Below are 26,762 nucleotides of genomic sequence, written 5' to 3' on the forward strand. Positions count from 1 at the left end.
GTTACTCTGAAGTGGGTTCAAGCTAGCTGGGTCTGGATTTGATGTTCCATTGTTGAATACACCCATATTAAGGGGCATTTATATCTGAAGTTCTGGCTCATCGATACTGTTAGCCCAGATTTGAAGTAGGTGCTGTCAAGGAAGAGATTTAAAAGGAAAAAGGGGAGGAAGAGATATCTTCTGCGGACAGAGAGGTGCTGCTACGCTAATAGAGTGACAGCTCCTCTGACAGAGAATATTTGTCATGGTGAGGAGCTCACAAAGGCACTGTGTATGTGGCTTTTTCTTTCACACACATAAGCTGACACAAACAAGCTTTCAAGCCTCACACTGGTCTCTTTCATTATTTGCACACAAAGGACAGATTATAGATTCCGGTCTTTGATTTGATCAATCACCTGCTATGCCTATGTCTCCCGTTTATGCTCAGTAAAACTACAGTTACCAACAGGCTGTATCTATCTAATTGTCTATTGAAGTACATTTCTCAAGCAAAATAATAATTTAGCTAATTATTCAGTGGCATCTATTCAATTTCTTTTAATTCTGTGAAACCTCGACAGGGCTGGCATTTTCCCACATTGTTTGGTGTCTGTATTTCATAGGTCAAGAAAAAGATTTAATTGCAATCGTTACCCTTGGTACTGTTAATCATTTGTCAGTGTCAGACACTCGTCGTAAGCAGGTAATGTTTTAAATGCACCTTTTACTAACATATCCTTTTTCTTTGCTTTGCCTTAGATGTAAAGGAGCATCCCATTATGGCCTTACCAAGGAACGAAAGAGACGTTCACAAGATGACTCTCCAGACTGTAGTGCCACTTTAACCGTAGCAGCTCTTGGCCCAGAGCTCTCCGCATCTGCAGCAATTGCCTTAATGACAGATGAGCCAGGCCTAGTTAATCCAGCCTTCAGCCTTGCCTCAGAAGACAACCAGTCAGGGAGCAGTTCTGGGGACCCCAGTAGAAGCAACCGAAACAGAAGTAAGAACTAAATAGGATGATCTCTGAGGCTAGGGGGCCTGTCTCTGAAATTAACTTTGCCGAAAGCTTTAAAATGTCAGAGCAGAGAAACCTCTTTGTTTTCTGTAATAACCGTTTTGTATTTGTCTTGTTAAGGTGTGCTCCCGATAAACCAATATATTTAAGGTGAAAAATGCATTCAGCAAGATCTTGAAATGAACCAATGTTTTATGGGTATAAATTTTTCCCAGGGAAATGGGGGAGTGTTTGCCAACATTCCAAGATGATGAAGCTCAGAGGAGCTGGCATTGCTAAAATGAACCACAGTAATGAACTAACCACACCAAAAAATCTTTCCCTATTTCTTCCTCCCCTACCCTGCCCTGCCAAGCAAGCCCCAGTGAGTGTAGCATATTGGAAAAATGCAGTATGACCAAAGGCAGCCATCAAGAAGTATAGCCAGTAAAAAGAAGAGTATAGTACAGGTAGAACTAGTATTTGTGGAGGCATGGGAGCCAAAAGGAGTTTGTCTTGGGAGGATGGATGCATGGCTACAAAGGAAAAATTTAAACTGAGTTGTATTTGGAATCCATGACCAACGCTTTGGTCTTGAGAGCATGCAGTGGGTGGGCAGATGGAAAGGTGGGGAGAGACCACCAGAATCAAAGACCTTCATTATAGAACTGAACCCTGCTGTTTTGGTTGGGCCAGGGGCGGGGAGGTTAAACCTGATTTTGGGGAGTTTTGTACCATTAGATGGTGATGCACAGTACACGTATCGTACTGAAAGATACAGAGTAAGAAGTGCCATGCATACCTATGGCCCTGTAGAAATCAGAAGGGTCTGTATTTCAATTATTATACATTTGTACTGTCTTGCAAGTCCCTTTTTGCTCTTTTTTCCTCTCCTTCATATCATTATTTTTGCTCAATTTTAAAAACCTTTTAAAAAAAGTTCTTTAGCCTGCTTTAGAACTGGGACCCCTTTTGGTTTCTCACCTCCCTAATTATTATTCCTGATCAGGAAGATGGAATGCTGTGTGGCTAGCATATTAGGCACTGTTGGGATGGGGGGTTGGAGGGGCCACCATGATGACTTTGCAGCAGTGCCATATGCTGCTTCCATAGCAGACTTAGCAATAGCCTCCAATTTCTCTCCTGCGGGCTGGTGGAACATACTCAGCTCATTTGTTGTGGCACTAGCCCTTCACCTTACAAGCATTTTCCACTAGCCAATCCATGGTATGGCTTTGGCTTTGAATAGTGCTGTTCACAGGCCACTATCCCTGGAAATCAATGCTACGTTTATGGCTGGCTAAACAGATGGAGTTAAAGATCCTGGGGTGTGGGGCACCACAGGATAGCAATCCTTCAAATTAAGGTTAATGAATTCTCAGGCCTGAAGCTCCATTTGGGGCCAGATACAACGTAAGGGAAGCCATATGCAGCGAGAAGGGGAGGGAGAAGCTACAGCAGCCCTAGTGTCACCGCCACCACGACCTCTGCCTTCCCTGTGCATAGCTGCGGTTACAGAAATGACGTGGTTCTGTTGGCTGTGCAACCCAAAGCTGCTGCATTCTATTTATTTTTCTCTGTCTGTTGCAGGTCGGCCTTTCGAACGTTCCACTATAAGAAGCAGGTCTTTTAAAAAAATAAATCGAGCTTTGAGTGTCCTTCGAAGGACGAAAAGTGGCAGTGCCGTATCCAACCAGGCTGATCAGGAAAGGGAGTGTGTTGAAAACTGTCTTGCCGCAGACGAAGGTAACACTTCGTTCATCCTGTGTATTTTTCTATATACCATGACGGGGTGGGAGCCCCACTCACATGATGATTTAACACCCAGGTCTTACAGTACTTCTGTTATTATTTATGTATTGTGTGACTGTAGTGCCTAGGAGCCCTTGTCATGGATTAGTTTGTGTTTTTAAAATACTTCATTGTTTTATTTTTTTAAAAATGTACCAGCCAAGCAAGGAGATGGAGAACTTAGAGATATGTGGAATCTGATTGGGGCTTTTCTGGCAACAGAACACATGCTACAGAGATAAGGGTGGCCTAGTGTTTAAAACATGGGGTTGGAAGTCAGGTTATCTGAATTCTGTTATTGGCTTTGCTCTGATTCACTCTTTGATTTTGGACAAGCCACTTATCCAGTGTATGTCTCAGTTTCCCTCTCTATAAAATTTGGATAATACCTACTATACATCTCACAGGGGGTTGTAAGGCTTCATTGATGTTTTTAAGCGTTTGGAAGTCTGTAGGTGGAAAGTATTATACAAAGGTAAAATATCATCATCAGTGTTCCAGCACTTATGTTTGATATTTGGTGGCAGAAGTGTGCTAAGATGGCCAGACAGGTGACACTGCAAGAACATTGTGCTCTGTCATAAGGAAATAGAGACAAGTTACTATATGCTATCGCTCAGTGACAGGGAGGGATGGAAAATAATACTTAGCACTTGATATGCTCACACTACATAAACATTAACTAATTGCTCTGCACCATATGCCAACACAGCAGCCATCAGGATGGAGGGGAAGTGACAATATCTTTGGAGTGATGATTGCCTAAATCAAGCTCATTATTTCTTTGCTCTAAACTTTAACGATGGGAACATGACATAGAATCTCTTATCCCCAAATCAGATATCCGTTTGCATCTTGCTTAGGTCCATGTTTTAGGAAGACAAAGGGTCCAGTTCCCCATTGCACTGCAGTCATTTGCACCTGAATACGGCAAGTGTAAAATGCTGCCAAGTCGGAACAGTAGCATTTTACACCCCTTTGCACAGGAGTAAATGAGTACACAAAGTGTACAGCAACAGAGAGCCACGCCAACATCTCTCACAGTTTATCTGCTTGTTCTATGTGGAAAGCTCCATTTGGTTTCTGTATTTTCAGGTATTTTTCAGTACTTTCCACATACTGAGACATTATATTTATAAAGTGACTTAAAAGTTGGACTTAAATGACAACCAGGTAACTCTAAATGCATAATACCTTTCTCTAAAGGTATTATGGTTCTGATCTTTGACCCGATGGCATCACTAATAACTTCACTGAACCAAGTAGTTTCACTGAAATTTAAAGTTAAAGATTGCAAGCAAACTTTAAAAAGCCTAGGTTTGCAAAACTCTGCATGTGCTATTGCATGTGAAAAGCCATGCGTGCATTTGACTATTCAATTTGCAGATATAGTTACCATCATAGTGATCACAGTAATTATGCGTTCAAATGTCCAATCATATGTCTAAAGGGCTATTTGCATGGACATTACTAGAACTGTATGAACTCGAATTCAAAAAACGCATGCAGTTGTGTGATTACAGTTCTGGGAATCTGTCTTTAAATGCCCTATTAAATCTTGGAAACAAACATGTAAATAAATAATTTGTTAGAATTCAAATACGCCCTTAATATGAATCTGTGATTTTGATCCTTGACAGTTCATTACAACAGGTGCTTTGTATAGCAGAGACTCAAAGGTTCTTGCTTGTCTCTCTCCTCTTGCTGGAGGAGAAACTGAATACAGTTCTTTCTGAAACAATTGTAATCATCATGACAGGCAGCAGAACACTCCAATTCTGTGTGGGTGCGGGGCCTGCTTCAGTTGTTCTCCATAGTCTACGGTCTGACTCTTGTTAATTGTGCTGTCACTGGTTCACACTTGGGAGATGGCTGGAGTCTGATAGCCAAACAGGTCATAGGTCTCTCCAGGCTGCATTTTCAGCCTGCTGCAGATTCATCCTGCTTTGCTGATTCTCTTATTCCTTTTGGGGAGATTTTACCTCTTGGAGAGTGTGGTGCTGTGTTGGAAGGGATACCTTTCTCTTAGTGGCCCATTGGCTTCCAGGCATTGCCTTCCAGGATCATCCTGACTGGTAAATATTGTGATGAATTGAATCCTGGCAGGACTCGAGATCTGTGTATAATGCTGGTTTTACCAACATTATATTTTGTACCTTATGCTTTCACAGAAGTCAGCAGCAGTTCGGATTGTTTAGCTGCCATTATTATTTTAATTTTTTTTCTCTAGCTGTCAACTTCACTTCAATTTATTTCTGAACATATGTCCTGTGCCACTCAATGTTTAATCAAAATGGGATTCAAAAGCCAGATATTCTCCTGTGCTGAGCAGTTCTCAGGGCAGAAGAGACTGGGGCTATCAAGGAGCCAGTTATGGCTCCTTGAGTCTTGAGATTCCCCAGCCCTGGCCTCAGCGCAGGTTAGAACAGTTTAGGGGCTCCTTTAATTTATGACAGCTTCCTCTGGTTCCCAAGGGACCATATGCCAGTTGTGAATTGATGTAGCAGAGCTGCCTTCTGCCTTGCCCTTTCCCCTTTTCTTCTTGCCTCTGACATGCCCTCTGTCTCCTGCCACATGCCCCTTGTGCCAAGGTGGTTGGGAGGTTTGGCACAGGTGCCAGAGCTGGCTCTGCCAGCTTTACATTGTCACATACATCTTCCCTGTTGATGGGATTTTCATCTGGCCAGTTGTGGCCAAATTACCCAATTTTCCCAGGGGGAGAGAGAGAGTCTGACTCTCCCTTTGTTTCCACCAATGTAACTCCATTAACATCAGCAGAGAGACCCCTGATTTATGCCAGCGTGAGTGCAGAATCAGGCCCAAAGTGTTCATGGTTTTTATGCCCATGCCATCTGAATAGCAGAAATCAGGTTGCAGTAAAAGTTTTTGATAATGCTATATTACTAATTAAAGGTGAGCCTTTCTGCGAGGAGCTGCCATCCGTTTGACCAAAGCCCAACTGAGCTCGAGTTAACGTCTGTTGTGGTTGATCTGCTGGTCTGTCAGAACTCCCTCCCCTTGCCTGGCTTAGGGGTCTCTGTTTTGTGTTTGTCTGTACCTCAGGCACAAGATCTCCATGGATAAGGGGCAAGTAAGAACCTCATTTGTGATGTTTGCGCTTCCTGCAGCTGCACAGCTTGAACAGCATTTAGAATAACCTCCTTGCCATAGCCCATGTTGTCTTGTATACTCTTCCTTATATGATGAGTCTGATATCATCACTGTGGCACTGCTCTGATAATGTGAAACTGGTAGGCTAGCTGTTGTGTGCCTCAGGTGATGATTAAGGCTACGATTTTGTCACAGAGGTCATGGAAGTCATGGAATCTGTGACTTCCAAAGGCCTCCATGACTCCAGCCCCACTGTGAGGTGCCCCCAAGCTCCCAGCCATCATGGGCGGCAGGGGTACCCCTGCAGCTCCCCAGCCACTGCAGGCAGGGGCAGTACCCCGCAGCTCCCCAGCCACCGCGACGGGGACACCCATAGCTCCCCGGGCAGGGGGACCCCTGCAGTTCCCTGGTGGTGGGGGCAGGGGGACTCCCAGCCACGGTGGCAGGGGTAGGAGGATCCCCAGAGCCCCCAGCTGCCACGGGGGGTCAGGGGGACGCTCGAGCTCTGAGCCCCCATGGGTGGTGGGGGCCCCAGAGCTCCTAGCCACCCATAGCTGCCTAGTCCCTTCCCATTTTATCATGGATATTTTTAGTAAAAGTCAGGGATAAGTCATGGCTTCCGTGAATTTTTCTTTATTGCCCATGACCTGTCCATGACTTTTACTAAAATATCTATGGCAAAATCTTAGCCTTAGTGATGATCTATACTCCTCTTCATCGTGCTTTTCATTAAGGTGGAAAGATCCACAGTGAAACAGTCTTGACTCCGTTTAGCTTGCCCTCCCACAGTTCTTTCACTCACCATGGACACGGAGGCATTGGATAAATATTAAACAATGCCGATTGTCTCTTTAATATGATTATATTATAGCATCCTAGAGGCTCTCTTAGGAGTTTAATGATCAATTATAAATGGAGCTGGTAGTGCCACCTAAAGCTAAGATTGCCCAACACTTTCCATGGTAAGCCCCTGTTTTCAGTTGCTGATAACTTTGTCAAACCCCAGCCATTTAGACTAAAAAATTTTAGACTTGCTCTCTGCCTCGGCCTGAAATGCTAAAAAACAAAGAGCATAAATACTGAGAAGTAAACTGGATTTTTAAAATTCTTTCATTTTAAAGAATTTAAGATATTTTTTCTGGCAATATGGGCAAGGAAATGTTTGTTTACAATATGGCATCCAAGTTGATGGTGTTTAAATGAGAATGGTCTAACTCATAGCATATAAGGTTTAAAAATAATTCCTACTTCATCCCTGAAATGCTAAAAGAGCCTGAAAATACATGGTTTTACATTTTGAGACGTGAAAGAAGGTGTTGAGGTTTTGAAGTAGCCTCTCCAACTGTGTTGCATTTAAGATGTAATTTCTTATGACTAGGTCTGTCACTGTGAGTTACCTCAACAGCCGACTTAAATGATCAAGTACCATGAGCAAGTCAGTACAACTATGGTGTACTCCACGTGTGTCAATATACTCCTAGTTTGGCACCACCCTGTCTATGTTCATTTCTGTCCAACAGAGACATATATACTCCTTATTCAAACCAGTCTACAGTATTAATTTTAAACCACCTAGGGCTAACACTAACTGTGGGAACTGTAACAGGTACTCATGCTGATGGTTTTCAGTAACATTCATTAGTTAATTTAGGAAGCTGTAAAATAAATGGAGATTGTGATTGCTGAATGACATTTCCTGCTATTTTAGATGGAATGTGTTCCACACTGCATCATTTTTGTAACTGTTGTATTATAATTATTTTATTAGTAGTAATGTGGTAGCCCCTAGGAGTCAGGACTCCATTGTGGTAGGCGCTGTACAAACATAGAACAAACGCATCCAGGCAGCAGGTGTATCTTGGAGTAAGAGTGTGTGGTCTGCTTGTTGGCTCTTTAAAGGTCTTATGAGGCTATCCCAGTGAGGGAGGGCGGGGGGGAATTTACAGGGAAACTGCAGTGTTCTATAAAAAGCATAAGAATAAAAGGAAGGTGAGTAAATAGTGAGCGGTCAAGCAAGAAGCTGTCATCTCGACAATCTCAAGAGGCAAAGTTAGGCCCAAAAAAGATTCAGGACTCATTGGAAACCGCTGAAACTCCGACAACTTCAAAGCTGTTTATACGTAAATATTAAATTGGTTAATTTAAACAAATTAACTGAATTTTTTTAATGGGCTTTACTTTAAAATAACTTTAAAATAGCTGATTTATCTGAATTTTTCTCATTCCCATATGTCTCATGAGGGACTGCAATGTTGCAGGTGGCACCCTGCAGTGAGGGACACATCTACCCTTTCCTTCTCAGCTGCAGAGGGCAGTAGAGCTGGTGTGGACATTGCCAGGATGTCTGTCTCCTTGTACACTGTGGAGTTCCTTTATAGGGGATCAATCCAAGTGAGTTGCTGGGCAGGCTGGGGTACGAGGGGAATAGGGGTTGTGGATCTTGTGCTTATGGAGATCCATCAGCCTCTACCCCTCACCCTATAAAGAGCTATTGCAGTCTCAGAGTTGCAATAATGGCTGCTGAGAAGCCTGTAGCAGTACACTCCCTGTATTAAGCCTGGCTAATTGGCTGTGGTGCAAGAGGCAGGAATTGACCCTGAGCAAGATGAGAGTCCTTGAGATACTGAAATGGAGATACTGAAAAGATGAGAAAAAGTTAAGACTTTAGGGAACTAGAATCCCCTTTTCAGCATCATGCCTGTGAGATTTGTATAAAGAAAGGAAAATGGTTTATACAGAGCAAAGAAAGAACACCAAAAAAAAAATCAAGTTTATTCTAGAGGTGGCCCAAACCTAGAATGTGGTGTCTAACCCGCTTTCAGTGGTTTTTCAAATTAAAATCCACCACAGCAGATTGGAATTTCTGGTTCTGTTTTTGCCAAAATCTCAGAAAACAGCTGGTGGAGATCTCCGAAAGGATGGAGCTTAAGCACTCTGATTCCATGGTGATGCACAAGGCATAAATACCTAGAAAAAGAGTAATCCTGCAGGATTTCCACCATTTCAGATAAATTCCTGTTGTAGCCTGCCTGTGCAAGGCAAGAATTGACTATAAAAGGGAAATGTGATTACTGACCAAATAAAACAAGTGCAATTTTACTGAGATACTATAAGATCTTAAACAATCATATCATCAGTCCTACAAAACTTTCTTTGAGAAAATTGATATACCACTGGAGAAACCACAGAAGCAATAAGATGTTAAATAAGGTAAAATCCCAAAGTATAGATTACTTCACTGGAGAATTAAAAGTAGATAGCTAGCTAGATCATTCCTGTCTCTGAAGTGACTGAAAATCATTAGGAAAATCAAATATTAAAGCAGGTTGCAAAGGACAATATGCAAGGCTCAAATAACTCTAATGTAACACAGAAACCAAACTGGGTCAAACTTGTGTGTGAGAATTATAGATCTGCGTATTTGCTAACAATTGATTATAACATTGATTATATTGCTTAAATTCTGGAAACGAGGATAAAGGAAATGATAGCCTGCACTTGCATAGCCTTATTTAGGTGAGTAGTCCTTAGTCATACAAATAAACCCATTGACTTCAGTGAGCTACTCATGAATCAGGCCTACTAGCATGAATATAGATTTGCAGCATGGGGTGCAAATTGTGTTAATAATTTAGTCTGGTCAACATGGGTTAAAACCTAATAGCAGACATTATCCAGCACTCATCACATCTGATGAAGTTAAGGAAGTTAAGGAGCAGGATATTAAGCTAATGATGTTAAGGAACAGGATATTTCACTAGCAGCATTATCAGTAGATGCATAATAAGCATATGAGTTTGCTAAATTTGAGCATTGAATTTATGCTTACATTAAGTAACATAAATTTGGGGCACATAAAGTCTTATATAAAAATCCTGTAGCTAAAGTACCAATGAGCACTCAGAGTCTTACATCTTTTCAAGCGACCAGAGGTACTGTCTTAAACAGGAATGGCCATTCTCTCCTGTCTTATTTAAAACTGTAATGTCAATAATATATTACATGCTGCTATCAAAGGAGTATAGCTTGAGGAAGTAGTACATCGGATATTTCTGAACACAGATGACCTTTTATTATTATTGACAGATTCAGAGTGCTCCATACCACTCCCGATGAGAAATATACAAGAGTATGGAGAAAAATCTGCAAGCAGAGTCACCAAAAACAAGACAGAAAGTTTACTTCTTTCTAGATTCTGCCATTCAACGATATGTAAAGACTGGAAGTGTAAATGGGGAAAGAAAGGTATGAAATACTTAATGGTTTTCCTGCTCTGGAAAACCTGCTGACAGAGGATGGGGGATAACTAATTAATTAAGAATACAATGAAGATTGGAATAAATGGGGGAAACGCAGATTAAGGCTCTGACCCTGCCACTAGCTGTGTGTGACACATGACTTGCACCTGTGCAAAACCTTGTTGAGGTCAGTGGGGTTCTGTTCAGGCACAGGCATCCGCCCATACGCAAGCAGTAGCTGGATCCAGGCTTAACTCTTTTGAGTGAAATAAATATATTAGTAAATTAAAAGACCATTCAGGTTTTTTCTTGTATATTACTATTTTAAATAGGTAAAGTATATTTTAATCAACCATTTTCATAATTCATATGGACAATGAAATGAAAGTGGATAATAGATTTGTTCTGCTTAAAAGGGGGTCTAATCTGGTTAGCAGCTAGTTTTTAATCTGGTACAGTTTAGACAAACATACAGCTGAAAACCAGGCTCAAAGTAGAAATGGATATTGTGAATATAGACCATCCAGGAGAGCATTAAAGAAACCATCAGCAGAAATAAAGAGATTAGTCCAGTTATTTCACCTGGATTATGGGCAGAAGTGTCTACTTTTTCTAAAGAACATTCTGTATTTTACAGGATGTTCTTTACAGACATCAAATGCACACAGTTGAGTATAAGAGGAAAACCTGTATAATGGGTGACTGGCAAGAAAAGAGAAAATTCTCAGCGGGATTTCTTTGTAGATTACACATTTGATTAGAGTAAAAGTAAATTAAATATTAAAATTCTTCTTGGCATATCTGCAACTAAGACCCTGTAAAAGTTTGTAGTGAAGGACAGGAACATGCCACTGCAAGACTCAATAGGTTACAAACTAGTTAAAAGAATCGTCTATACATGAAGCAAAGAGCCAAAAGTATACAACAATTGTTCCTGTACTCCACTTTTATGCTAGTACAACTCAGCTGAAATCTACAGCAAGACTGGTGTAAAACTGGAATAACATAGTAGTGTATCAGGCCCACAGTGTTTAAGTGATCAAGAGATTAATCAGTATAATTCACTAGAAAAGGTTCTGAGAATAAGATGTAGAGACAGTCTGATTAAAATCAAATGGTACAATTTGTTAGAAGCCGAAACAAGTCACAATGGAATGTGAAATTCAAGCAGTTTTTTGATCAGTTGCATTGATCAAACTACAAGGATTCCATTGGCCCCTAGCTAATACAGTGATGGGGACATGAAAAATGCCTAGGATAGACTGACAAGATGGTTTATAGGTACAATTAAAAATATTGGGGTTCTGATTCTCATTTACACAATAGCCCTTTTATACCTTTCTATCAGCTATACACCCACTTAGCTGAAATGAGAATCAGGCCCTGAAAGTGTGGATCCTTTATTAAAGATACTTGGGACCAAATTCAGTGGTGACTTAAAATGGTTGGATAAGTTACAAACTGAGTAAAACCTGGTCCAAAAAAATAGGTGTAAATGGCAAAGTAACATGACTTCCACCTATCTGGCACCTAGTGCGTGTGCAAAACAGAAAGGGGCTGGTATTATAGCAGAAACAACTAAAAGGAGGGTGTAAGAGAAACAGGCACTCAGATACTGCAGTGATGAGGCTGTATAATTACCTAGATCAGTAATAAACTGTGTCTACTGTATGTAAACAACAAAGACCAAGTCTGTGCTGCTGGTAGGTGCTCTTTACAGACATGATGGAGGAGAGTTTCCTGTCCTGAAGATTTTACAGTCAAAGGAGTGGTAAGGGATGCAACACAATGCTACTATTCTTTTTCAGCTTCTCTCTCTCTCAATCTATTTGCTCTTCAACAAACTTAGACTAGGAAATACTGTGCTCTCTGATACTGTTCTGCTGTAACTCTAGTTAAGAGTTGGCTTTTTAATGGCAACCTCTGCCCTTCGATTTTAAAAATAGGTAATTACAGTTCTTTGAAAAGAATGATGCTACATTATTTCTCCACCAGTGGGTTATTTGTGTGAGCTCACCCTTACAATCAAAAGATCCCTTGTGCCAAAAATTCAAAATGCCTTCTCTCATGTGTGGTGCCTTTACTTCTGTAATAGATGGTTTGGGACAGATGAATACATTAAAAATACTAAGGCATGTGTAAAATAATATTGAACCAAATACTTCCTTAGTGTAACTCCATTGATTTTAGATTTGGATTTAGACAGGAATGAATTTGAACTAAAAGTTTTAATACTCATAAAAGGGAAGAAAATTACAGTAACATTGTACAGACAAACGTGCCATTTAGGAAAGGAACATACTTCTACAGTAAATTATAGTTTAAAAGATAATACACCTATGCTCAGATCCTCAAGTATAGCAGAGCTCCACATAATACAGCTAAGGAAACATCATGGTTTTGTGCCACCAGGGGCAGGGAGGGGCGGCAGGAGGGCTTCTTAAGTCAGGTGGAAAATATTCCAGCATTGAGGGGAAATAAGGTCATTGTTCCCTTCAAATAAATTTCCTTTTACTAAAATCAAAGCTAGTTTGTCTCTATATGGTATAGTGTTGCTACAGAAAGGTACTAAAGCACATGCCAGACTTAAGAACGTGAGCAATCCCATGATTTGTGTGGGGCTATATATATGCTTAAAGTTCAGCACGGTCTTAAATTCCTGGCTGAATTGGGATTTGTATTGGGAATAATGCCATATTACTTTTCTATAGATGGGAGATAATACCATGTAGTAATAACCAGAACACCCAGCTGCCTAGCTGTATTTGTCTGAAACTAAGGGTCTGTAGTAATTTTTAACCAGGCCGTAGACAACATTGGGGAGATAGCACGTCCCCTATTGATGACTCCAGATTTATTGTCCCTTTCCACTAAATTGGCTCCATGCTGAGACACATTTAAGTCTGCATTTCCCAATTAGAATTTAAACTAAACCCTTGTGTATTGTATATGACTGATTTGTCCGCAATGAGTCATTTTTTCTCATGTAGCTGGCCCGTGAGTTTGGAAAACCCTTGAAGTTTGGATGGAGCCTTGTCTACCTCAGATCCTTAGGGATCTCTGTCTGCTCTCTGTCCAAGTGCATGCTGCTTTAATATGGACATTTTGCACACTTAAGTTAGGAGGAGCAAGGGATTCCTATTCCAATGAGTTTGCTTGAGCTCCATACGGTGAAGTAGGAAGGGTCCTATAGAGGAAACATCACTTCTCTTGGGTTACACAGAAGATCTCCTCCTCCCTTTAGTTTGGATATTAGGAAACTTTCTAGACGTGAAGATGTGAGGAAATTTTTCCTCACGTTTTGTGAGACAAAAGTCCCTTGGAACTTTCTGTTCTGGTGTTGGGCTACTAAATCAATATTAGGCAATGTCCAGACAGACAGACAGACACACACGAAAGTCTATGACAACTCAGATGAGAGTTCTAGGCTAATAGGTCAGGCTGCAGCCCCTTCAGGCTCTTGGTTTGTCTGGTAGTTATACACGTCCCTCTGAGACATTCCTGGGGCCAGTAAAGAACTGCCTGAGTAGGGAGGGTATTGGAGAGGTAAAGTACCTATTTCATTCTCCTAGGATACTAGAACAAATCACTGCAATTTTCCTTTAAATACATTTCACCGGCCTGGATCACTCTGAAGGTCCAAGCAGTGTTCTGTAGAATCGTACTTATGAGTGGGGAAGGCGCAGTCCATCAAGGTAGAAGATGCAGAGAAGAACTGATTGCAGAAAACATTAAACCTTGAATTTACTAATTACAACAATCCCTGAAAAAAACAGGGCATCCTCTCCTCCCCTTTAACATAAACCATATCGACTGCTAAAACCTGGTTGGATCTGCTGCAGAGACCTGAAATTATGGTGTTGTTTTTAATAAAGCATAATTATTGTTTCAGATAAATAACTTTTTATGTGCATTTCAGTCTTCCCCAGGTTATATCACCTGATTCCAGATGGAGAAATTACCAGTATTAAGATCAATCGTACTGATCCCAAAGAAAGTCTTGCCGTTAGAGTTGTGGGAGGCAGTGAGACACCTTTGGTCCACATCATTATACAACATATCTATCGAGATGGGGTGATTGCCAGAGATGGAAGATTACTGCCGGGAGACATGATACTAAAGGTACAGTACTGTGGCAATGCCAGGTGAAGGGTTAACATCTTAACAAAGAACAAGTCAATGTAAATACATACTGCAATAGGGATGTAAGAAAGGGAGGTAAGATTTACCTGTTTGTGTATACAGAAAGCAGAATGCATGACAAGATGTCATTAAACTGCAGGCTCTGGTACTTGATATGGTTCCTTCTGTCATATAGGCATGTATTTGAGTGCTGTCCTGAGTAGGCATGCTTTCCCGAATTGGGGCCTCAGTGAATAAGGATGGATGAACTGCATTGCACAAATAAGAACTGACCCTAACTTTTGCTCAAAACTTCAACCAAACCTTTTTCTGAAGATTACTGATTGGTTTGCTCATTTTCCCTTGAGTCTCAGGCCCCTCTGCTTCCTGGACTGAGGCAGAAGGACCAAAATGCAGTAAGAGAGAGTATTCCGGTGCCATTTCTGACCCAGACAGAATCAGGAAGTACAATTCAGTCTGTTCTAGTGACATTTCGAGATCCACTTGTGGATGAAAGGGACCTAATTCTCCATTGCCCTGCTCCTTGTTTACTGATTTACACTAGCACAAAGGGTGTATGAAATGCTACCATTCTGGCTTGACAGTGTTTTACACCTTCTTTGTACTAATGACTACAAGAGCTGCAGGGTTAGGAGAATGAGGGCCAAGATACGCTTCTGATAAGCAGAATGACACTTAACCAAAGCTCCAAACCTTTACATTTACCCGTCACTCTCCGGCATCTGGTTTAACCACACCATTAGAAGTGCACAGGTGTTTTTCTAAACTGGCCAGGGGAAAGGGAAGGTTTAGGAATGTTTGTATATTTGAATAAAAGAAATGTTGATTTTTTTTTAAAATCTTTAATTCAGTTTAAGGGCATTGCAAAGACTGTTCTAATATTAGGGCTTGTGGGTTTGTGTTTTTAAAGGAAGTGTTGTTAATAAATTGAGAGCTAAATTCTCAGTTGATGCAACTTTAATAGAGTTCTACCAGCAGAGAATTTGGCCCTGAAACTCCTACAGGCCCAGTCCAGGGGGTGGTTAGTGCCTTCAGTTCTTATCGGCACTGAGAGACTCTCAACACCTGGCAGGATGAGTCCCTAATTCTGTAGGTGCTGTTTGGTAAACGGCTCAGTCGGTGGCAGCAGCTGAAATCTATAAGAAAGCTTGAATAACTAGGTGACGTTGGCTGTCAGCTGCTACGTCCATTCCTGTTTCCATAGAAATGGATGATGGATGGGCAAAATATGAGGCCAACTACTTTAAAATAATCTGTTTTTTGTATATTTCAGCTGTGGCTTCTGGTGCAAGTACCATTTCTCACACTGTGCCTGTAAGCTTCTGAGGCCTGCATGGTTACTAAAATCTATAGTATTTCAATTTTTAAAAGAGAATAGCGATAGCACAATAGTACTTAACAAAGACAGTACTCTAGTTCCCTTCTTTCATTGCCTTGAGGGTGTGTAGTTGATGGATTCCCTGTATATTTATATGACAGGATTCCCTCAGATCTATAACTTTTGACAGCCAGCTTGGTGCCTCCTTTCACAGTCCCCCTGTTTTATTACCTTTGGTGTACAGTACATCTAGTAAAAACAACAAGGAGTCCCTGTGGCACCTTAGAGACTAACACATTTATTTGGGCATTAGCTTTCGTAGACTAGAACCTACTTCATCAGATGCATGGAGTGAAAAATACAGGAGCAGGTATAAATACATGAAAGAATGGGGGTTGCTTTACCAAGTGTGAGGTCAGTCTAACAAGATAAATCAATTAACAGCAGGATACCAAGGGAGGAAAAATAACTTTTGAAGTGGTAAGAGAGTGGCCCATTACAGACAGTTGACAAGAAGATGTGAGTAACAGTAGGGAGAAATTAGTATTGGGGAAATTAAGTTTAGGTTTTGTAATGACCCAATCATTCCCAGTCTTTATTCAGGCCTAATCTGATGGTATCCAGTTTGCAAATTTAATTCCAGTTCTGCAGCTTCACGTTGGAGTCTGTTTTTGAAGTTTTTTTGTTGAAGAATTGCCACTTTTAGGTCTGTTGCTGAGTGACCAGAGAGATTGAAGTGTTCTCCTACTGGTTTTTGAATGTTATGATTCCTGATATCAGATTTGTGTCCATTTATTCTTTTGCTTAGAGACTGTCTGGTTTGGCCAATGTACATGGCAGAGGGGCATTGCTGGCACATGATGGTATACGGGACTGAACACTGTGCTGAATTCTCTTATTAAGTTTTCTTTTCTAGTAATATAACAGGGCCTGATCTTGTGAGATGCAGAGCACCACCTGAATGTTGCTGAGCTTTCTCAACTGCCTTTGACATCAGTGATAGCTGAGGACACTCAGCCTCCTGCTGGGGAGGTACTCAGCACCTCACGGCATCATGACATTAGATATTAAGATTTGATTGCCCACTTGGGGCCTGATCCTTTTCCCATAAAGGAGTTTTGCCATCAACTTGATTGAGAGCAAGATCAGAATCAATTATAGTCAATAATGCAGGATTGTGCCCTCGGTCTATTTATTCCTTGTCCTAGTTAAATTCTCCTCTACATAATACTTGTAGGTAACTGGAGGAGAAGCCTATCCAGAATTACTGAATTTTTAAGGCCAGGTCTACATTAAAAAGTTAGGATGATGCAGCTACATTGCTCTGGGGTGTGAAAAGCCAGTAGTTAAGCCAACCTGACTCCCTAGACAGCACTAGATCAATGGAAGAATTCTTCTGTCAACCTAGCTATCACCCCTTGGGGAGATGGATTAATTACTGCGATAGGAGAACCCCCTCCTCTTGCTATAGTGAGTGTCCACACTGGAGCGCTATAGCAACGCAGCTGTGTTGCTGTAATGGTTTAAATGTAGACATAGCCTAAGTTTGTTTTTCTTTTGTCCTTGTAGAGTTTCAGCATTGCTGAGAGTTCAAGATAACAGGTTAGCAGAGCCTACATTTAGTGGCCACAGAAGCAGTTTAGAAAATCAAGCCGAGTTGTTTTACCCCTGCTGGAGATCTTTTTTGTTGCAGTACGGAAACATTTTTAAATGCTAAATGGCTCTGCTATGATAATGTAAAGCTACACAGAGGCTGTTGTCTAGTTTGGTTTTTCCTCCAGCAAATTAAAACCCTGCAAATGTTTTTCATTTAGTAAGGATAAAGTGCAGTAACCAGTCAGTTGTCAGTTTTACAGAACAAAAATTGCCCGATTGATTTAAAGTTCTTTGTCTGAAGCCATTTGAAAGAAACGTGAACTCTTCTGACCCAGGAAATGGAGGGAAACATGAAGGGCCAGTTCCTCAGCTGATGTAAATCAGCATAGCTTCAAGCTGAGATTCTGGACCACAGTGAATTAAAACTACTCAGGGCTTCTTCTCCCCCTCCCCCATTTTAATTAGAAGTTCTTTAGTGAGGTCGGAAATTGGGGATACAGACTATCTACTGTAACCACAGAGTTGGTGAGATAATGAACAAGGACACTGCAGAAAAGGAGTGGGAGTGGGAGGAAGGATAGCTGGGTTTGAAATCAGAAACTAGTGGAATAAAATGAAGATACACAAAAAGAGATTGGGGCCTGAGGAGGGGCAATAATAAATTGAAAAATAACAGTTATGTCTGGAGACAATCAGTGAGAGAGGAAAAAAACAGTAAGTGTCTGTACGCTGTGTCCTGTCCTTGGGGGGAGGATATTATATAATAAAAACTTGGCCTCTTGTGTGACACCGTTTCAAATACTGCACGTCAGTGAACATGGAGACATCTGTGTAAATAGATCAGCTGTCTGCAGTGCCAGTTCAGATTAGATGCTTCTTTACATTGCTGATTTATGGTTCTCTCTTCCAGGTGAACGGCATGGACATCATCAATGTTCCTCACAACTACGCCCTGTCGGTTCTGAAGCAGCCTTGTCAGGTGCTCCGACTCACTGTCCTCAGAGAGCAGAGGTACCGATGCCGAAATAACAGACTTTCTCTTGATGCTCACTACAACAGGGATGACAGTTTTCATGTGGTTCTAAACAAAGGCAGCCCAGATGAGCAGCTGGGAATAAAGCTGGTCCGCAAGGCAGATGAACCCGGGGTATTTATTTTCAATTTGCTGGAAGGAGGTGTGGCTGCCCGTGATGGACAGCTTCAAGAAAATGACCGGGTGTTAGCTATTAATGGCCATGATCTTCGGTACGGCAGTCCGGAAAATGCAGCCCAGCTGATACAGGTTTGTCATGACGACTTGACCCCAGTTTCTAAACTCCTAACTAGACTGAAAAAAAAAACATAATTCCCCCATCCAATGCTATGCCATATCAAGTGGCAGGGTGGATGCCAGGGGCCAGATTCTGCTGTCACTTAAACCCATGCAACCCCATTGCCTTCAGGGAAAGTACATGGGTGAAAATGAGAACAGAATTTTGCCCATACTGGCCAAGAACTCCATAAAAATACCAGACATCTTCTATATGTACAAGACTATTCAAGAGGCCTAGTTATTATTTTAAACTAGATTTAATCTCTTTGTATATTTTGCTTGTCAGCAATAGAATTTTTAACTTGTTGGATGCCAGACTTGCTGATGTGCTCAGTACTACCACTCTTGGAACGGGCATCATGGTAAGGGGTGATGGAAGCATTAGAATATATACCCTTTGTCAAAGGATATTAGGAGTTCTATTGCCCTGCTCTGTGCCAAGAAGAGAAAACATTGGTAACATATGTATTATCTTCCAATCTCAGTGGTTTCTGCAGATACCATTTACAGTAACAGTGACTGGGAAGATTTAGTTTGGGTTGGTCCTGCTTTGAGCAGGGGGTTGGACTAGATGATCTCCTGAAGTCTCTTCCAACCCTAATCTTCTGTGATTCTATGATTCTATACCAGAGGTGGGCCATACCTACACCCTGCATCTGGAGAGCCAAGCACTTTGGGGAAGATTTGTATAGATTAGGTCTATTGTTTGTTTACATATGTACAAAGAATATATGAAAGCATTTTGCATGTAGTAACGCAACAGATCAGGCCAGATTCTCCCCTCTGTCCTTTGCATAAGCCTACTGACTCCAGTGAAGTAACATGGACTTGAGCGAGAAGAGACTTCAGCTCAGTGTACTGTGTGTAACAGGCTTATTTTTACAATAGATTCATGGGCTCCAGTGATCAATGTGTATTGAACGTCTGTAGCAGAGGTGGAACATGTTCATTTATTCAGTTGTGTTTCAATGGGTAAATTCCCTAGTTAGCCTAATCCAGATAGAGTACGTTCTGGCTGGAGGATGGCGTGGACTGCACTCTCAGCAAGTCTGCAGATGACACTAAACTGGGAGGAGTGGTAGATACGCTGGAGGGTAGGGACAGGATACAGAGGGACCTAGACAAATTAGAGGATTGGGCCAAAAGAAACCTGATGAGGTTCAACAAGGACAAGTGCAGAGTCCTGCACTTAGGACGGAAGAATCCCATGCACTGTTACAGACTAGGGACCGAATGGCTAGGAAGCAGTTCTGCAGAAAAGGACGTAGGGGTTACAGTGGACGAGAAGCTGGATATGAGTCAACAGTGTGCCCTTGTTGCCAAGAAGGTTAACGGCATTTTGGGCTGTATAAGTAGGGGCATTGCCAGCAGATTGAGGGACGTGATCATTCCCCTCTATTGGACATTGGTGAGGCCTCATCTGGAGTACTGTGTCCAGTTTTGGGCCCCACACTACAAGAAGGATGTAGAAAAATTGGAAAGAGTCCAGCGGAGGACAACAAAAATGATTAGGGGGCTGGAGCACATGACTTACGAGGAGAGGCTGAGGGAACTGGGATTGTTTAGTCTGCAGAAGAGAAGAATGAGGGGGGATTTGATAGCTGCTTTCCACTACCTGAAAGGGGGTTCCAAAGAGGATGGATCTAGACTGATCTAGATCAGTGGTACCTGATGACAGAACAAGGAGTAATGGTCTCAAGTTGCAGTTGGGGAGGTTTAGGTTGGATATTAGGAAAAACTTTTTCATTAGGAGGGTGGTGAAGCACTGGAATGAGTTACCTAGGGAGATGGTGGAATCTCCTTCCTTAGAGGTTTTTAAGGTCAGGCTTGACAAAGCCCTGGCTGGGATGATTTAGTTGGGAATTGCCCCTGCTTTGAGCAGGGGATTGGACTAGATGACCTCCTGAGGTCCCTTCCAACCCTGATATTCTATGATTCTATGTACACCATTTTGCATAATGTCAGTTGCTGGAATCCTGACTGAGTGTTGTTCTGGTTTTTCTTGTGTAGATTACTAATAGAAAGGGGGATGCTCTCTGGGGAGAGCAACGTATGAAATGAAGCCCTCATGAAAATTGGTATTCTTGGAACATTTCCTTATGCTTAAAAAACAACGCAACAATACTTCACATGCAGAGAAAACACCCTCAGTTTTGGGAAGAAATGAGACCATTCACACAAATGTTTAAAAACACAACTAAAGCTCTTACTAGTTCTACAGAATGAATGTTATTTATATAAATACTTGAAACGCACACCAGCCTCTGGGGATTTAAACAACATGCCCATCAAAGACTTTGACTCATGTTTCCAAACAGGCCAGGATTACATTGCACCGATGTGAGCTCCATGAATCACATTTGCCTAGCACAGAATTCCCAGACTGTGTGTCCCTTTTGTCATGTTTTTTATAAATCTCCTTGCTTGTTTCCACGTTATTTCAGAGGAGAACGATTATATAGAAGCCACAAATGTTTTGAATCTGCTTTTTACACAGCACAGTACTTCCCCCTCTTCTTTCTCAACAACACTCCACCTGCCAAGACCCAAATGCGGGACACTCTTGTTAGACGAGGAACCAAAAAATAATAGTACAGGAAGTTCAAAATATGGGATCAGTTTTAAAATATAAATAACCTTAATTAATATTTGTAAAGAACTGTATGTCTTAAGTGGTGGTGGTGATTATCCTTTTATTATCTTGTCCTATAGCTTCACTTTCCTGACTTATTGCACTGAATAAAGCTGAGAGAAAATCAGGTTTCTGTAGAGCATGATTAGATTTGGCTCCTAAATGATGTATAACTGAGAGAGGTCTGACTCATCAGCCCTAGCAGTTAGATATTAGCCTGTATTAAGTACTTGTTAATTAGTAGATTAGGTGTCTGGCTGTTATAAACTCAGTCACAAAAGCTGAAATGAAGAAAATGTAAAGGTGGTAATTAGGGATGTGCATAAATCACAAAATTTGGATTTTGGACTTTTCACATTTGCCCAATCACCTATGGTGAGGATGGGTCAGATATCACACTTTAGACCTAAATTATAAGGAGGGACCCCAGAATGATGCAGCAAAGTCAGGGAATTATGTTCCCCAAACCCTCAGATGAAAAACAGTGAAATCATGTTGATTTTTACATCTGCCATCCAATCACTTCTTTCCATACCAACGTCTCACTGGATAGGCTATTCACTTTAAAGGCAAATCTTTATCCAGTGGCTAAAGGTTCCCCTCAGCCACGCTCCCAGGAGCTGATTCTCCAAAGTTCCTGGGGCTTGTGCAGTCATCTACACCTGTGCAAAGGGAGTGCAAATTAAGGGTAAAGAGCTACTAAATCAGGGTAACAACATTCTATACGCACTTTGCACAGGTTCAAACGAGAACAAATTGTGCAAGGAAATAGAGAATCAGGTCTCAACCTGTATATATGTCAGTGCCGGTTCAGGAAACATAGTAACAGCAACTCATTGTTTATCTCCTTTCTCTTCCTTTGTGTATTTTTTCACACTAGATATTGCCATATAATACAATTTTTCTGTTATGAAGGAGTGAGTGTCAAGCCAAAGCAAGAAGAGTTTTTTAAATGAGTACAATAGACCTCACTGCTTCATTATGAAGAAATCAACTTTACCCATAGAGGCAGGTGATCTGGTGGATTATTCGCCTACCTTTTTGTCAAGATTTTTGGGCTAATTCCTCCAGTGCAGTGTGTCTACTCTGCATTGACCCAACATGTAATTTGGCGCTAAAGCCAGTTTCACTGGACCGGAGGGGATCTGCCAGTGGCCCAGAACCAAAGCTGAGGTTTGGGCACCACTTACTCACTCTGCTGCTAATGTAGCTGGAGGGAAAGAGGAAAAGATAGAATCCTCTGAGCTGCATGGAACTGTCCAGGGTGTGTTTGGCCTTTGTCTGCTTAGCCTGTAAAATTCTTTGGGATGGGGATGTCTCTTACTGTGGGTTGGCAGTGCCCCAATGTAGCCCCATCTCAACTGAGGCATCCGGGTGATGCCATATAACAATAATAATGTTCACTATTGCAGAGCAGTGCAATTAGAGGAGCCCTCCGGCTCCTCTAGCACAGTGCAGGGGAATAGCCTGCACAAAGCAGTTCCAGAATGAGGCTAGGGTAAAGGGGAGTTTTAAGACACACTGACCATTTTGTGTGTGTGCATTTTGGTCTTAGCAGAGGATCTGACCTTTGTAGGCTCTTTAAGCTACAGTTTGTGTCCAGTACTGAAACAAACCTAAAAATAAGATGTATGTATATTTACTTATTGTCTGGTCATGAATAGCTATGGGGAAATTGGGGCAAAACCACTAGCAAAGGGGAGAGAGACCAATTGAAACAACAATTAATATTCAATTCATATTCAATTAATAATCAGCAAACATTTTATGGGTTTTTACATGGAAGAATGTAGACTTGGAAGCTGATATAGTTTCGATAACTTAGTAATATTCTCTGAATTTATGAGAAATGACCCAACTAGACTGACCTAGAGACAAATGGGACATTTGCAACAGACACTCGTGTTGAACTTTTGTTAGTCATTCTACAAGGAATTACTCAAATTTACAGCCACCTTGTAAATAATCCATTTTGAGACAAGCCACGTAGGGAGAGATCAGTTTTAAACTGAAGTTGTAAAGTGTTTCTTTTACAGTAGAATTGCATGTTAAAGGGTTTTACACCATTGGGTCATTTAGTCTTGTGTTGTGCTTCTCGGTTTTAAACATCAGATTAGGGATTACTGTGTTTCTTTTCTACCAATACTCAAGATTCCAGTCTCAGGTATCATGTGAATTCAGATTTCAGATGTTAATATACCATAGCTTACAGGGAAATGCATGTTTCTAACTTGTTTTGACTTCATTTGAAGTAGTAACTAGCCCAGTATGAGGAATTCAGACTGGAAATATTGATTATTTTTATTATTAGTTTAAAACCCATCAAAACATTTTTTGAAATCACAGCAAAGAACTTTGAACCAGACTCTAGTGAGGAAAAGTTTAACTGTAGAATATAAAACTCAGGGACCAAATCTAGCTCCCACTGAAGTCACTGAGAGAGTTGACTTTTGGTGAGAGTAGGGTTGAATTCCAGGTTTGGTTTACATCTTCTTTTAAATGCTTTTCCACACTTCTCTCTCCTTGGAGCCAACACCTTAGGATTCTGAAGCTCTGGTGTTTTCTCCTCTTTAAACTCTTGCAGGGAGGCTCTACATTACAGTAATAGCCTGAACCCAAGTGGACAAGACTCCCTCGGGAGGCCATTAGTGGCTCTCCTTGTCCCCAAGAACTAGTGTTTAATTTCTAATGAAAGAGGTGCTGGGGCTCAAGCAATTTTTTACATTCATAACTGACATGGCAAGCCCGGAAGTGCCAGGGCTAGAGGTGCTGGAGCTGAGCCCTGGCAAGCCCTGGCACAAATTAAGCACTGCCAACTCATTTTTTTTTATCTGCAACCTTTCCAGCCACATCAGTCTGAAGAGCAAGAGATTACAGATTTGAACATTAACTTTGGATTTTCCCATATAGCAGCATGTCTCTAAACCACTGAAGCTACCAATATATTTCTCTTTCTTGTATTAGTTTGTTTTTATGTTAGGAAAGTACCACGTATTGGATTTACTCAACTAAATTCTATTCTCAGTTATGCCAGAACAACACTGTCAACTTCAGTGGAGTCAATGTAACTGAGAGCAGAATTTGGCTGTCTACTCCTGGAGGTAAGACTGGCCTCTCAAGTACTGATCCAACTGCACTGAGACTTTGTAATTATAAGAATTAAACTAGTATAGCATCTTGCAACTTCAAAGCGATGTACAAATCAATGAATCCTCACACCACCTCTGTGGGGGACAGTCTTTCTGATCCCCATTTTACAGATGGAAAAAGTAGACAGACCAAAAAGTTTCATGACTTTCTGAGGTCTACCTGAGCAAGTAGCAGTGCCACGATTTGAATTTTGGAGTGCCTGTTTCCCAGTCCTGTGTTTCGTCTGTTACACTAGTCTGTTAAGATTTTATTGTGTAAAATAGTGGCGTAGCCCCTTCTCTAAGTAAAACTACTTTTATCATGTTAGCAGCATGCAAAATTCTGCCACTAGCCCCCCTCAATATGAGCATTTCCATCATTCTGAGATAAGCGGCATTACTTCCACTGTTTCCATCAAACAGTAGTAGACCTAGTTTTACACATGTGATGTAACCATGAGACACTAGTTAGCTGTGCTAATGTACACAGGTGAATAGAATAAATGTCTAAAAACAAGAACTGAGCAGCACTGTCATGCGAGAGGATTGTTAATTCAGGGGAAATTTTGAATGCATGAAAATAGGCTTTTAGAGGATTAACTTTAGTTTTGCAGTCTGTGGTGTACTGAGCTGAACTTGCATTATTATTTCCTCTTGTAGCAAGCTGATAATAAGGGTAGAGGCACAGAAAAGAATTGCCCTTCAATTAACCAAAATCTGCAACCAAAATATCATCTCAAAAGAAAATGAAAATAACAGCAAGCTTAACTAAGACCTGGACTTTGTGAATTTCTAGAGTTGAAAAGATTGGCTTTGTAGCTGCATAACAGCAGGATTTACATCTGTGTCTCGTCATGTAGGCCAGTGAGAAGCGGGTTCACTTTATTGTGTCACGGCAGACCAGACAGCAGACCCCTGACATCTTGCAGGAGGCTGGGTGGAATTACAACGGCAGTCCTCAGCCTTGCCCATCGGAAAGAAACTATCCTAACAAGGTGAGGCCTGGATCTATCTTACATTTACTGTTCTTTCTATGGGAAACAGAAGGTTTTGTTGTCTCCAGACCCCATCACCAAGAGAAGCACATCTTATTCTGTGGTATAAATGTAAAAACAGAGATCGTCTTTATTTATACACTAGGAAGTGCTTCTGCCTTGACTCAGTTCGGAAGGATTGGGAGAGAGGAAGCTGAAGGATAATAATGAGACAAAAGTTTTATACACACACACTATACTGTACACAAACCTGCCTCCCAGCCTGAGCTAGCAAAATGTAATGTATTCTAACAAAAATAAGAGGCTTATCTGCACTTACTCCATCTGGAGCAAAGCATGAAGGAAAGAAGCTTGCATAGACTGGGTGTGATATTCCCACACTTGAGTGTTGATTATTGTGACTGGTACTCGATCATTCACCTTTTAGTAAACTGGGTGCAAGCAAACAATATGCATTTTAATACAGTAAATATAAATATATACATCTGGGAACAAAGACTGTAAGGCATACTTACAGGATGGGGGACTCTATCATGGGAAGCAGTGACTTTGAAAAAGATTTAGGGGTCATGAATGATAATCAGCTGAACACGAGCTGCCAATGCAACACTGTGAGCAAAAGATCTAATGTGATTCCGGGGTGCATAAGAAAGGGAATCTCAAGTAGGAGTAGAGAGATTATTTTACCTCTATAATTGGTACTGGTGCAACCACTGCTGGAATACTGTGTTCCGTTCTGGTGCCCACAATTCCAGAAGGATGTTGATTGGAGAGGGTTCAGAGAAGAGCCACAAAAATGAATAAACTATTAGAAATTTTGCCTTTATAGTGGTAGACTAAAGAGCTCAATCTATTTAGCTTAACAAAGAGAAGGTTAAGGGGTGACTTGATCACGGTCTATAAGGATGTATGTGGGGAACAAATATTTAATAATGGGCTCTTCAGTCTAGCAGATAAAGGTACGACACCATCCAATGGCTGGAAGATTAAACTAGACAGTGTCAGAGTGGAAATAAGGTGTAAATGTTTAACAGTGTGTGTACTTAACCATTGGAACAATTTACCAAGGGTTGTGGTAGAGTCTCTATCACAGATAATTTTTAAATCAAGATTGGATGTTTTTCTAAAAGATCTGCCATAGAAATGATTTTGGGGAAGTTCTATGGTCTGTGCTATACAGGAGGTCAGACTAGATGATCACAACGGTCTCTTCTGGCTTTAGAATCTAGGAATTTATGAAAACGGGGATGATGATACTGATACTGACCTCCTTTGTAAAGCGCTTTGAGATCTATGGAAGAAAAGCCCTATATAAGGATTAGGTATTGTTAGATTAAGGAAAATGACAAAGAACAAGCATACAGTTTCCACATACAGTGTGTGCGTCATTCAGCATATCCTTCACTTGGAATCCAGTACACAGAAAGCAGAGACCTAACTACATACACCACACAAGGGTGGAATCCCTAAAAGGAGATCAGTGCCACAGCCCGGCTATCCAGCAAAGAGAGAGTTCTGAAT

At 41.2% G+C, this 26,762-nt stretch overlaps 1 protein-coding gene across 7 annotated transcripts in view; it reads left to right on the forward strand.

The window, feature by feature from the left end:
• The window catches only part of LNX1 (ligand of numb-protein X 1), a 106,810-nt gene that overhangs the window by 57,487 nt on the left and 22,561 nt on the right, over positions 1–26,762 (forward strand). For 3 of the 7 annotated variants that reach the window (XM_034771899.1, XM_034771902.1, XM_034771904.1), the window contains 6 exons: positions 742–983; positions 2,568–2,723; positions 9,966–10,124; positions 14,037–14,239; positions 18,085–18,456; positions 25,107–25,241. In XM_034771899.1, coding sequence (XP_034627790.1) covers positions 742–983; positions 2,568–2,723; positions 9,966–10,124; positions 14,037–14,239; positions 18,085–18,456; positions 25,107–25,241 — 1,267 coding nt within the window. The remainder of the gene's footprint in view (positions 1–741; positions 984–2,567; positions 2,724–9,965; positions 10,125–14,036; positions 14,240–18,084; positions 18,457–25,106; positions 25,242–26,762) is intronic. The other 4 variants (XM_034771901.1, XM_034771905.1, XM_034771906.1 and 1 more) reach the window with 2 other exon arrangements.

This window comes from Trachemys scripta, chromosome 5, assembly GCF_013100865.1.
Source record: "Trachemys scripta elegans isolate TJP31775 chromosome 5, CAS_Tse_1.0, whole genome shotgun sequence".
Lineage (NCBI taxonomy): Eukaryota > Metazoa > Chordata > Testudines > Emydidae > Trachemys > Trachemys scripta.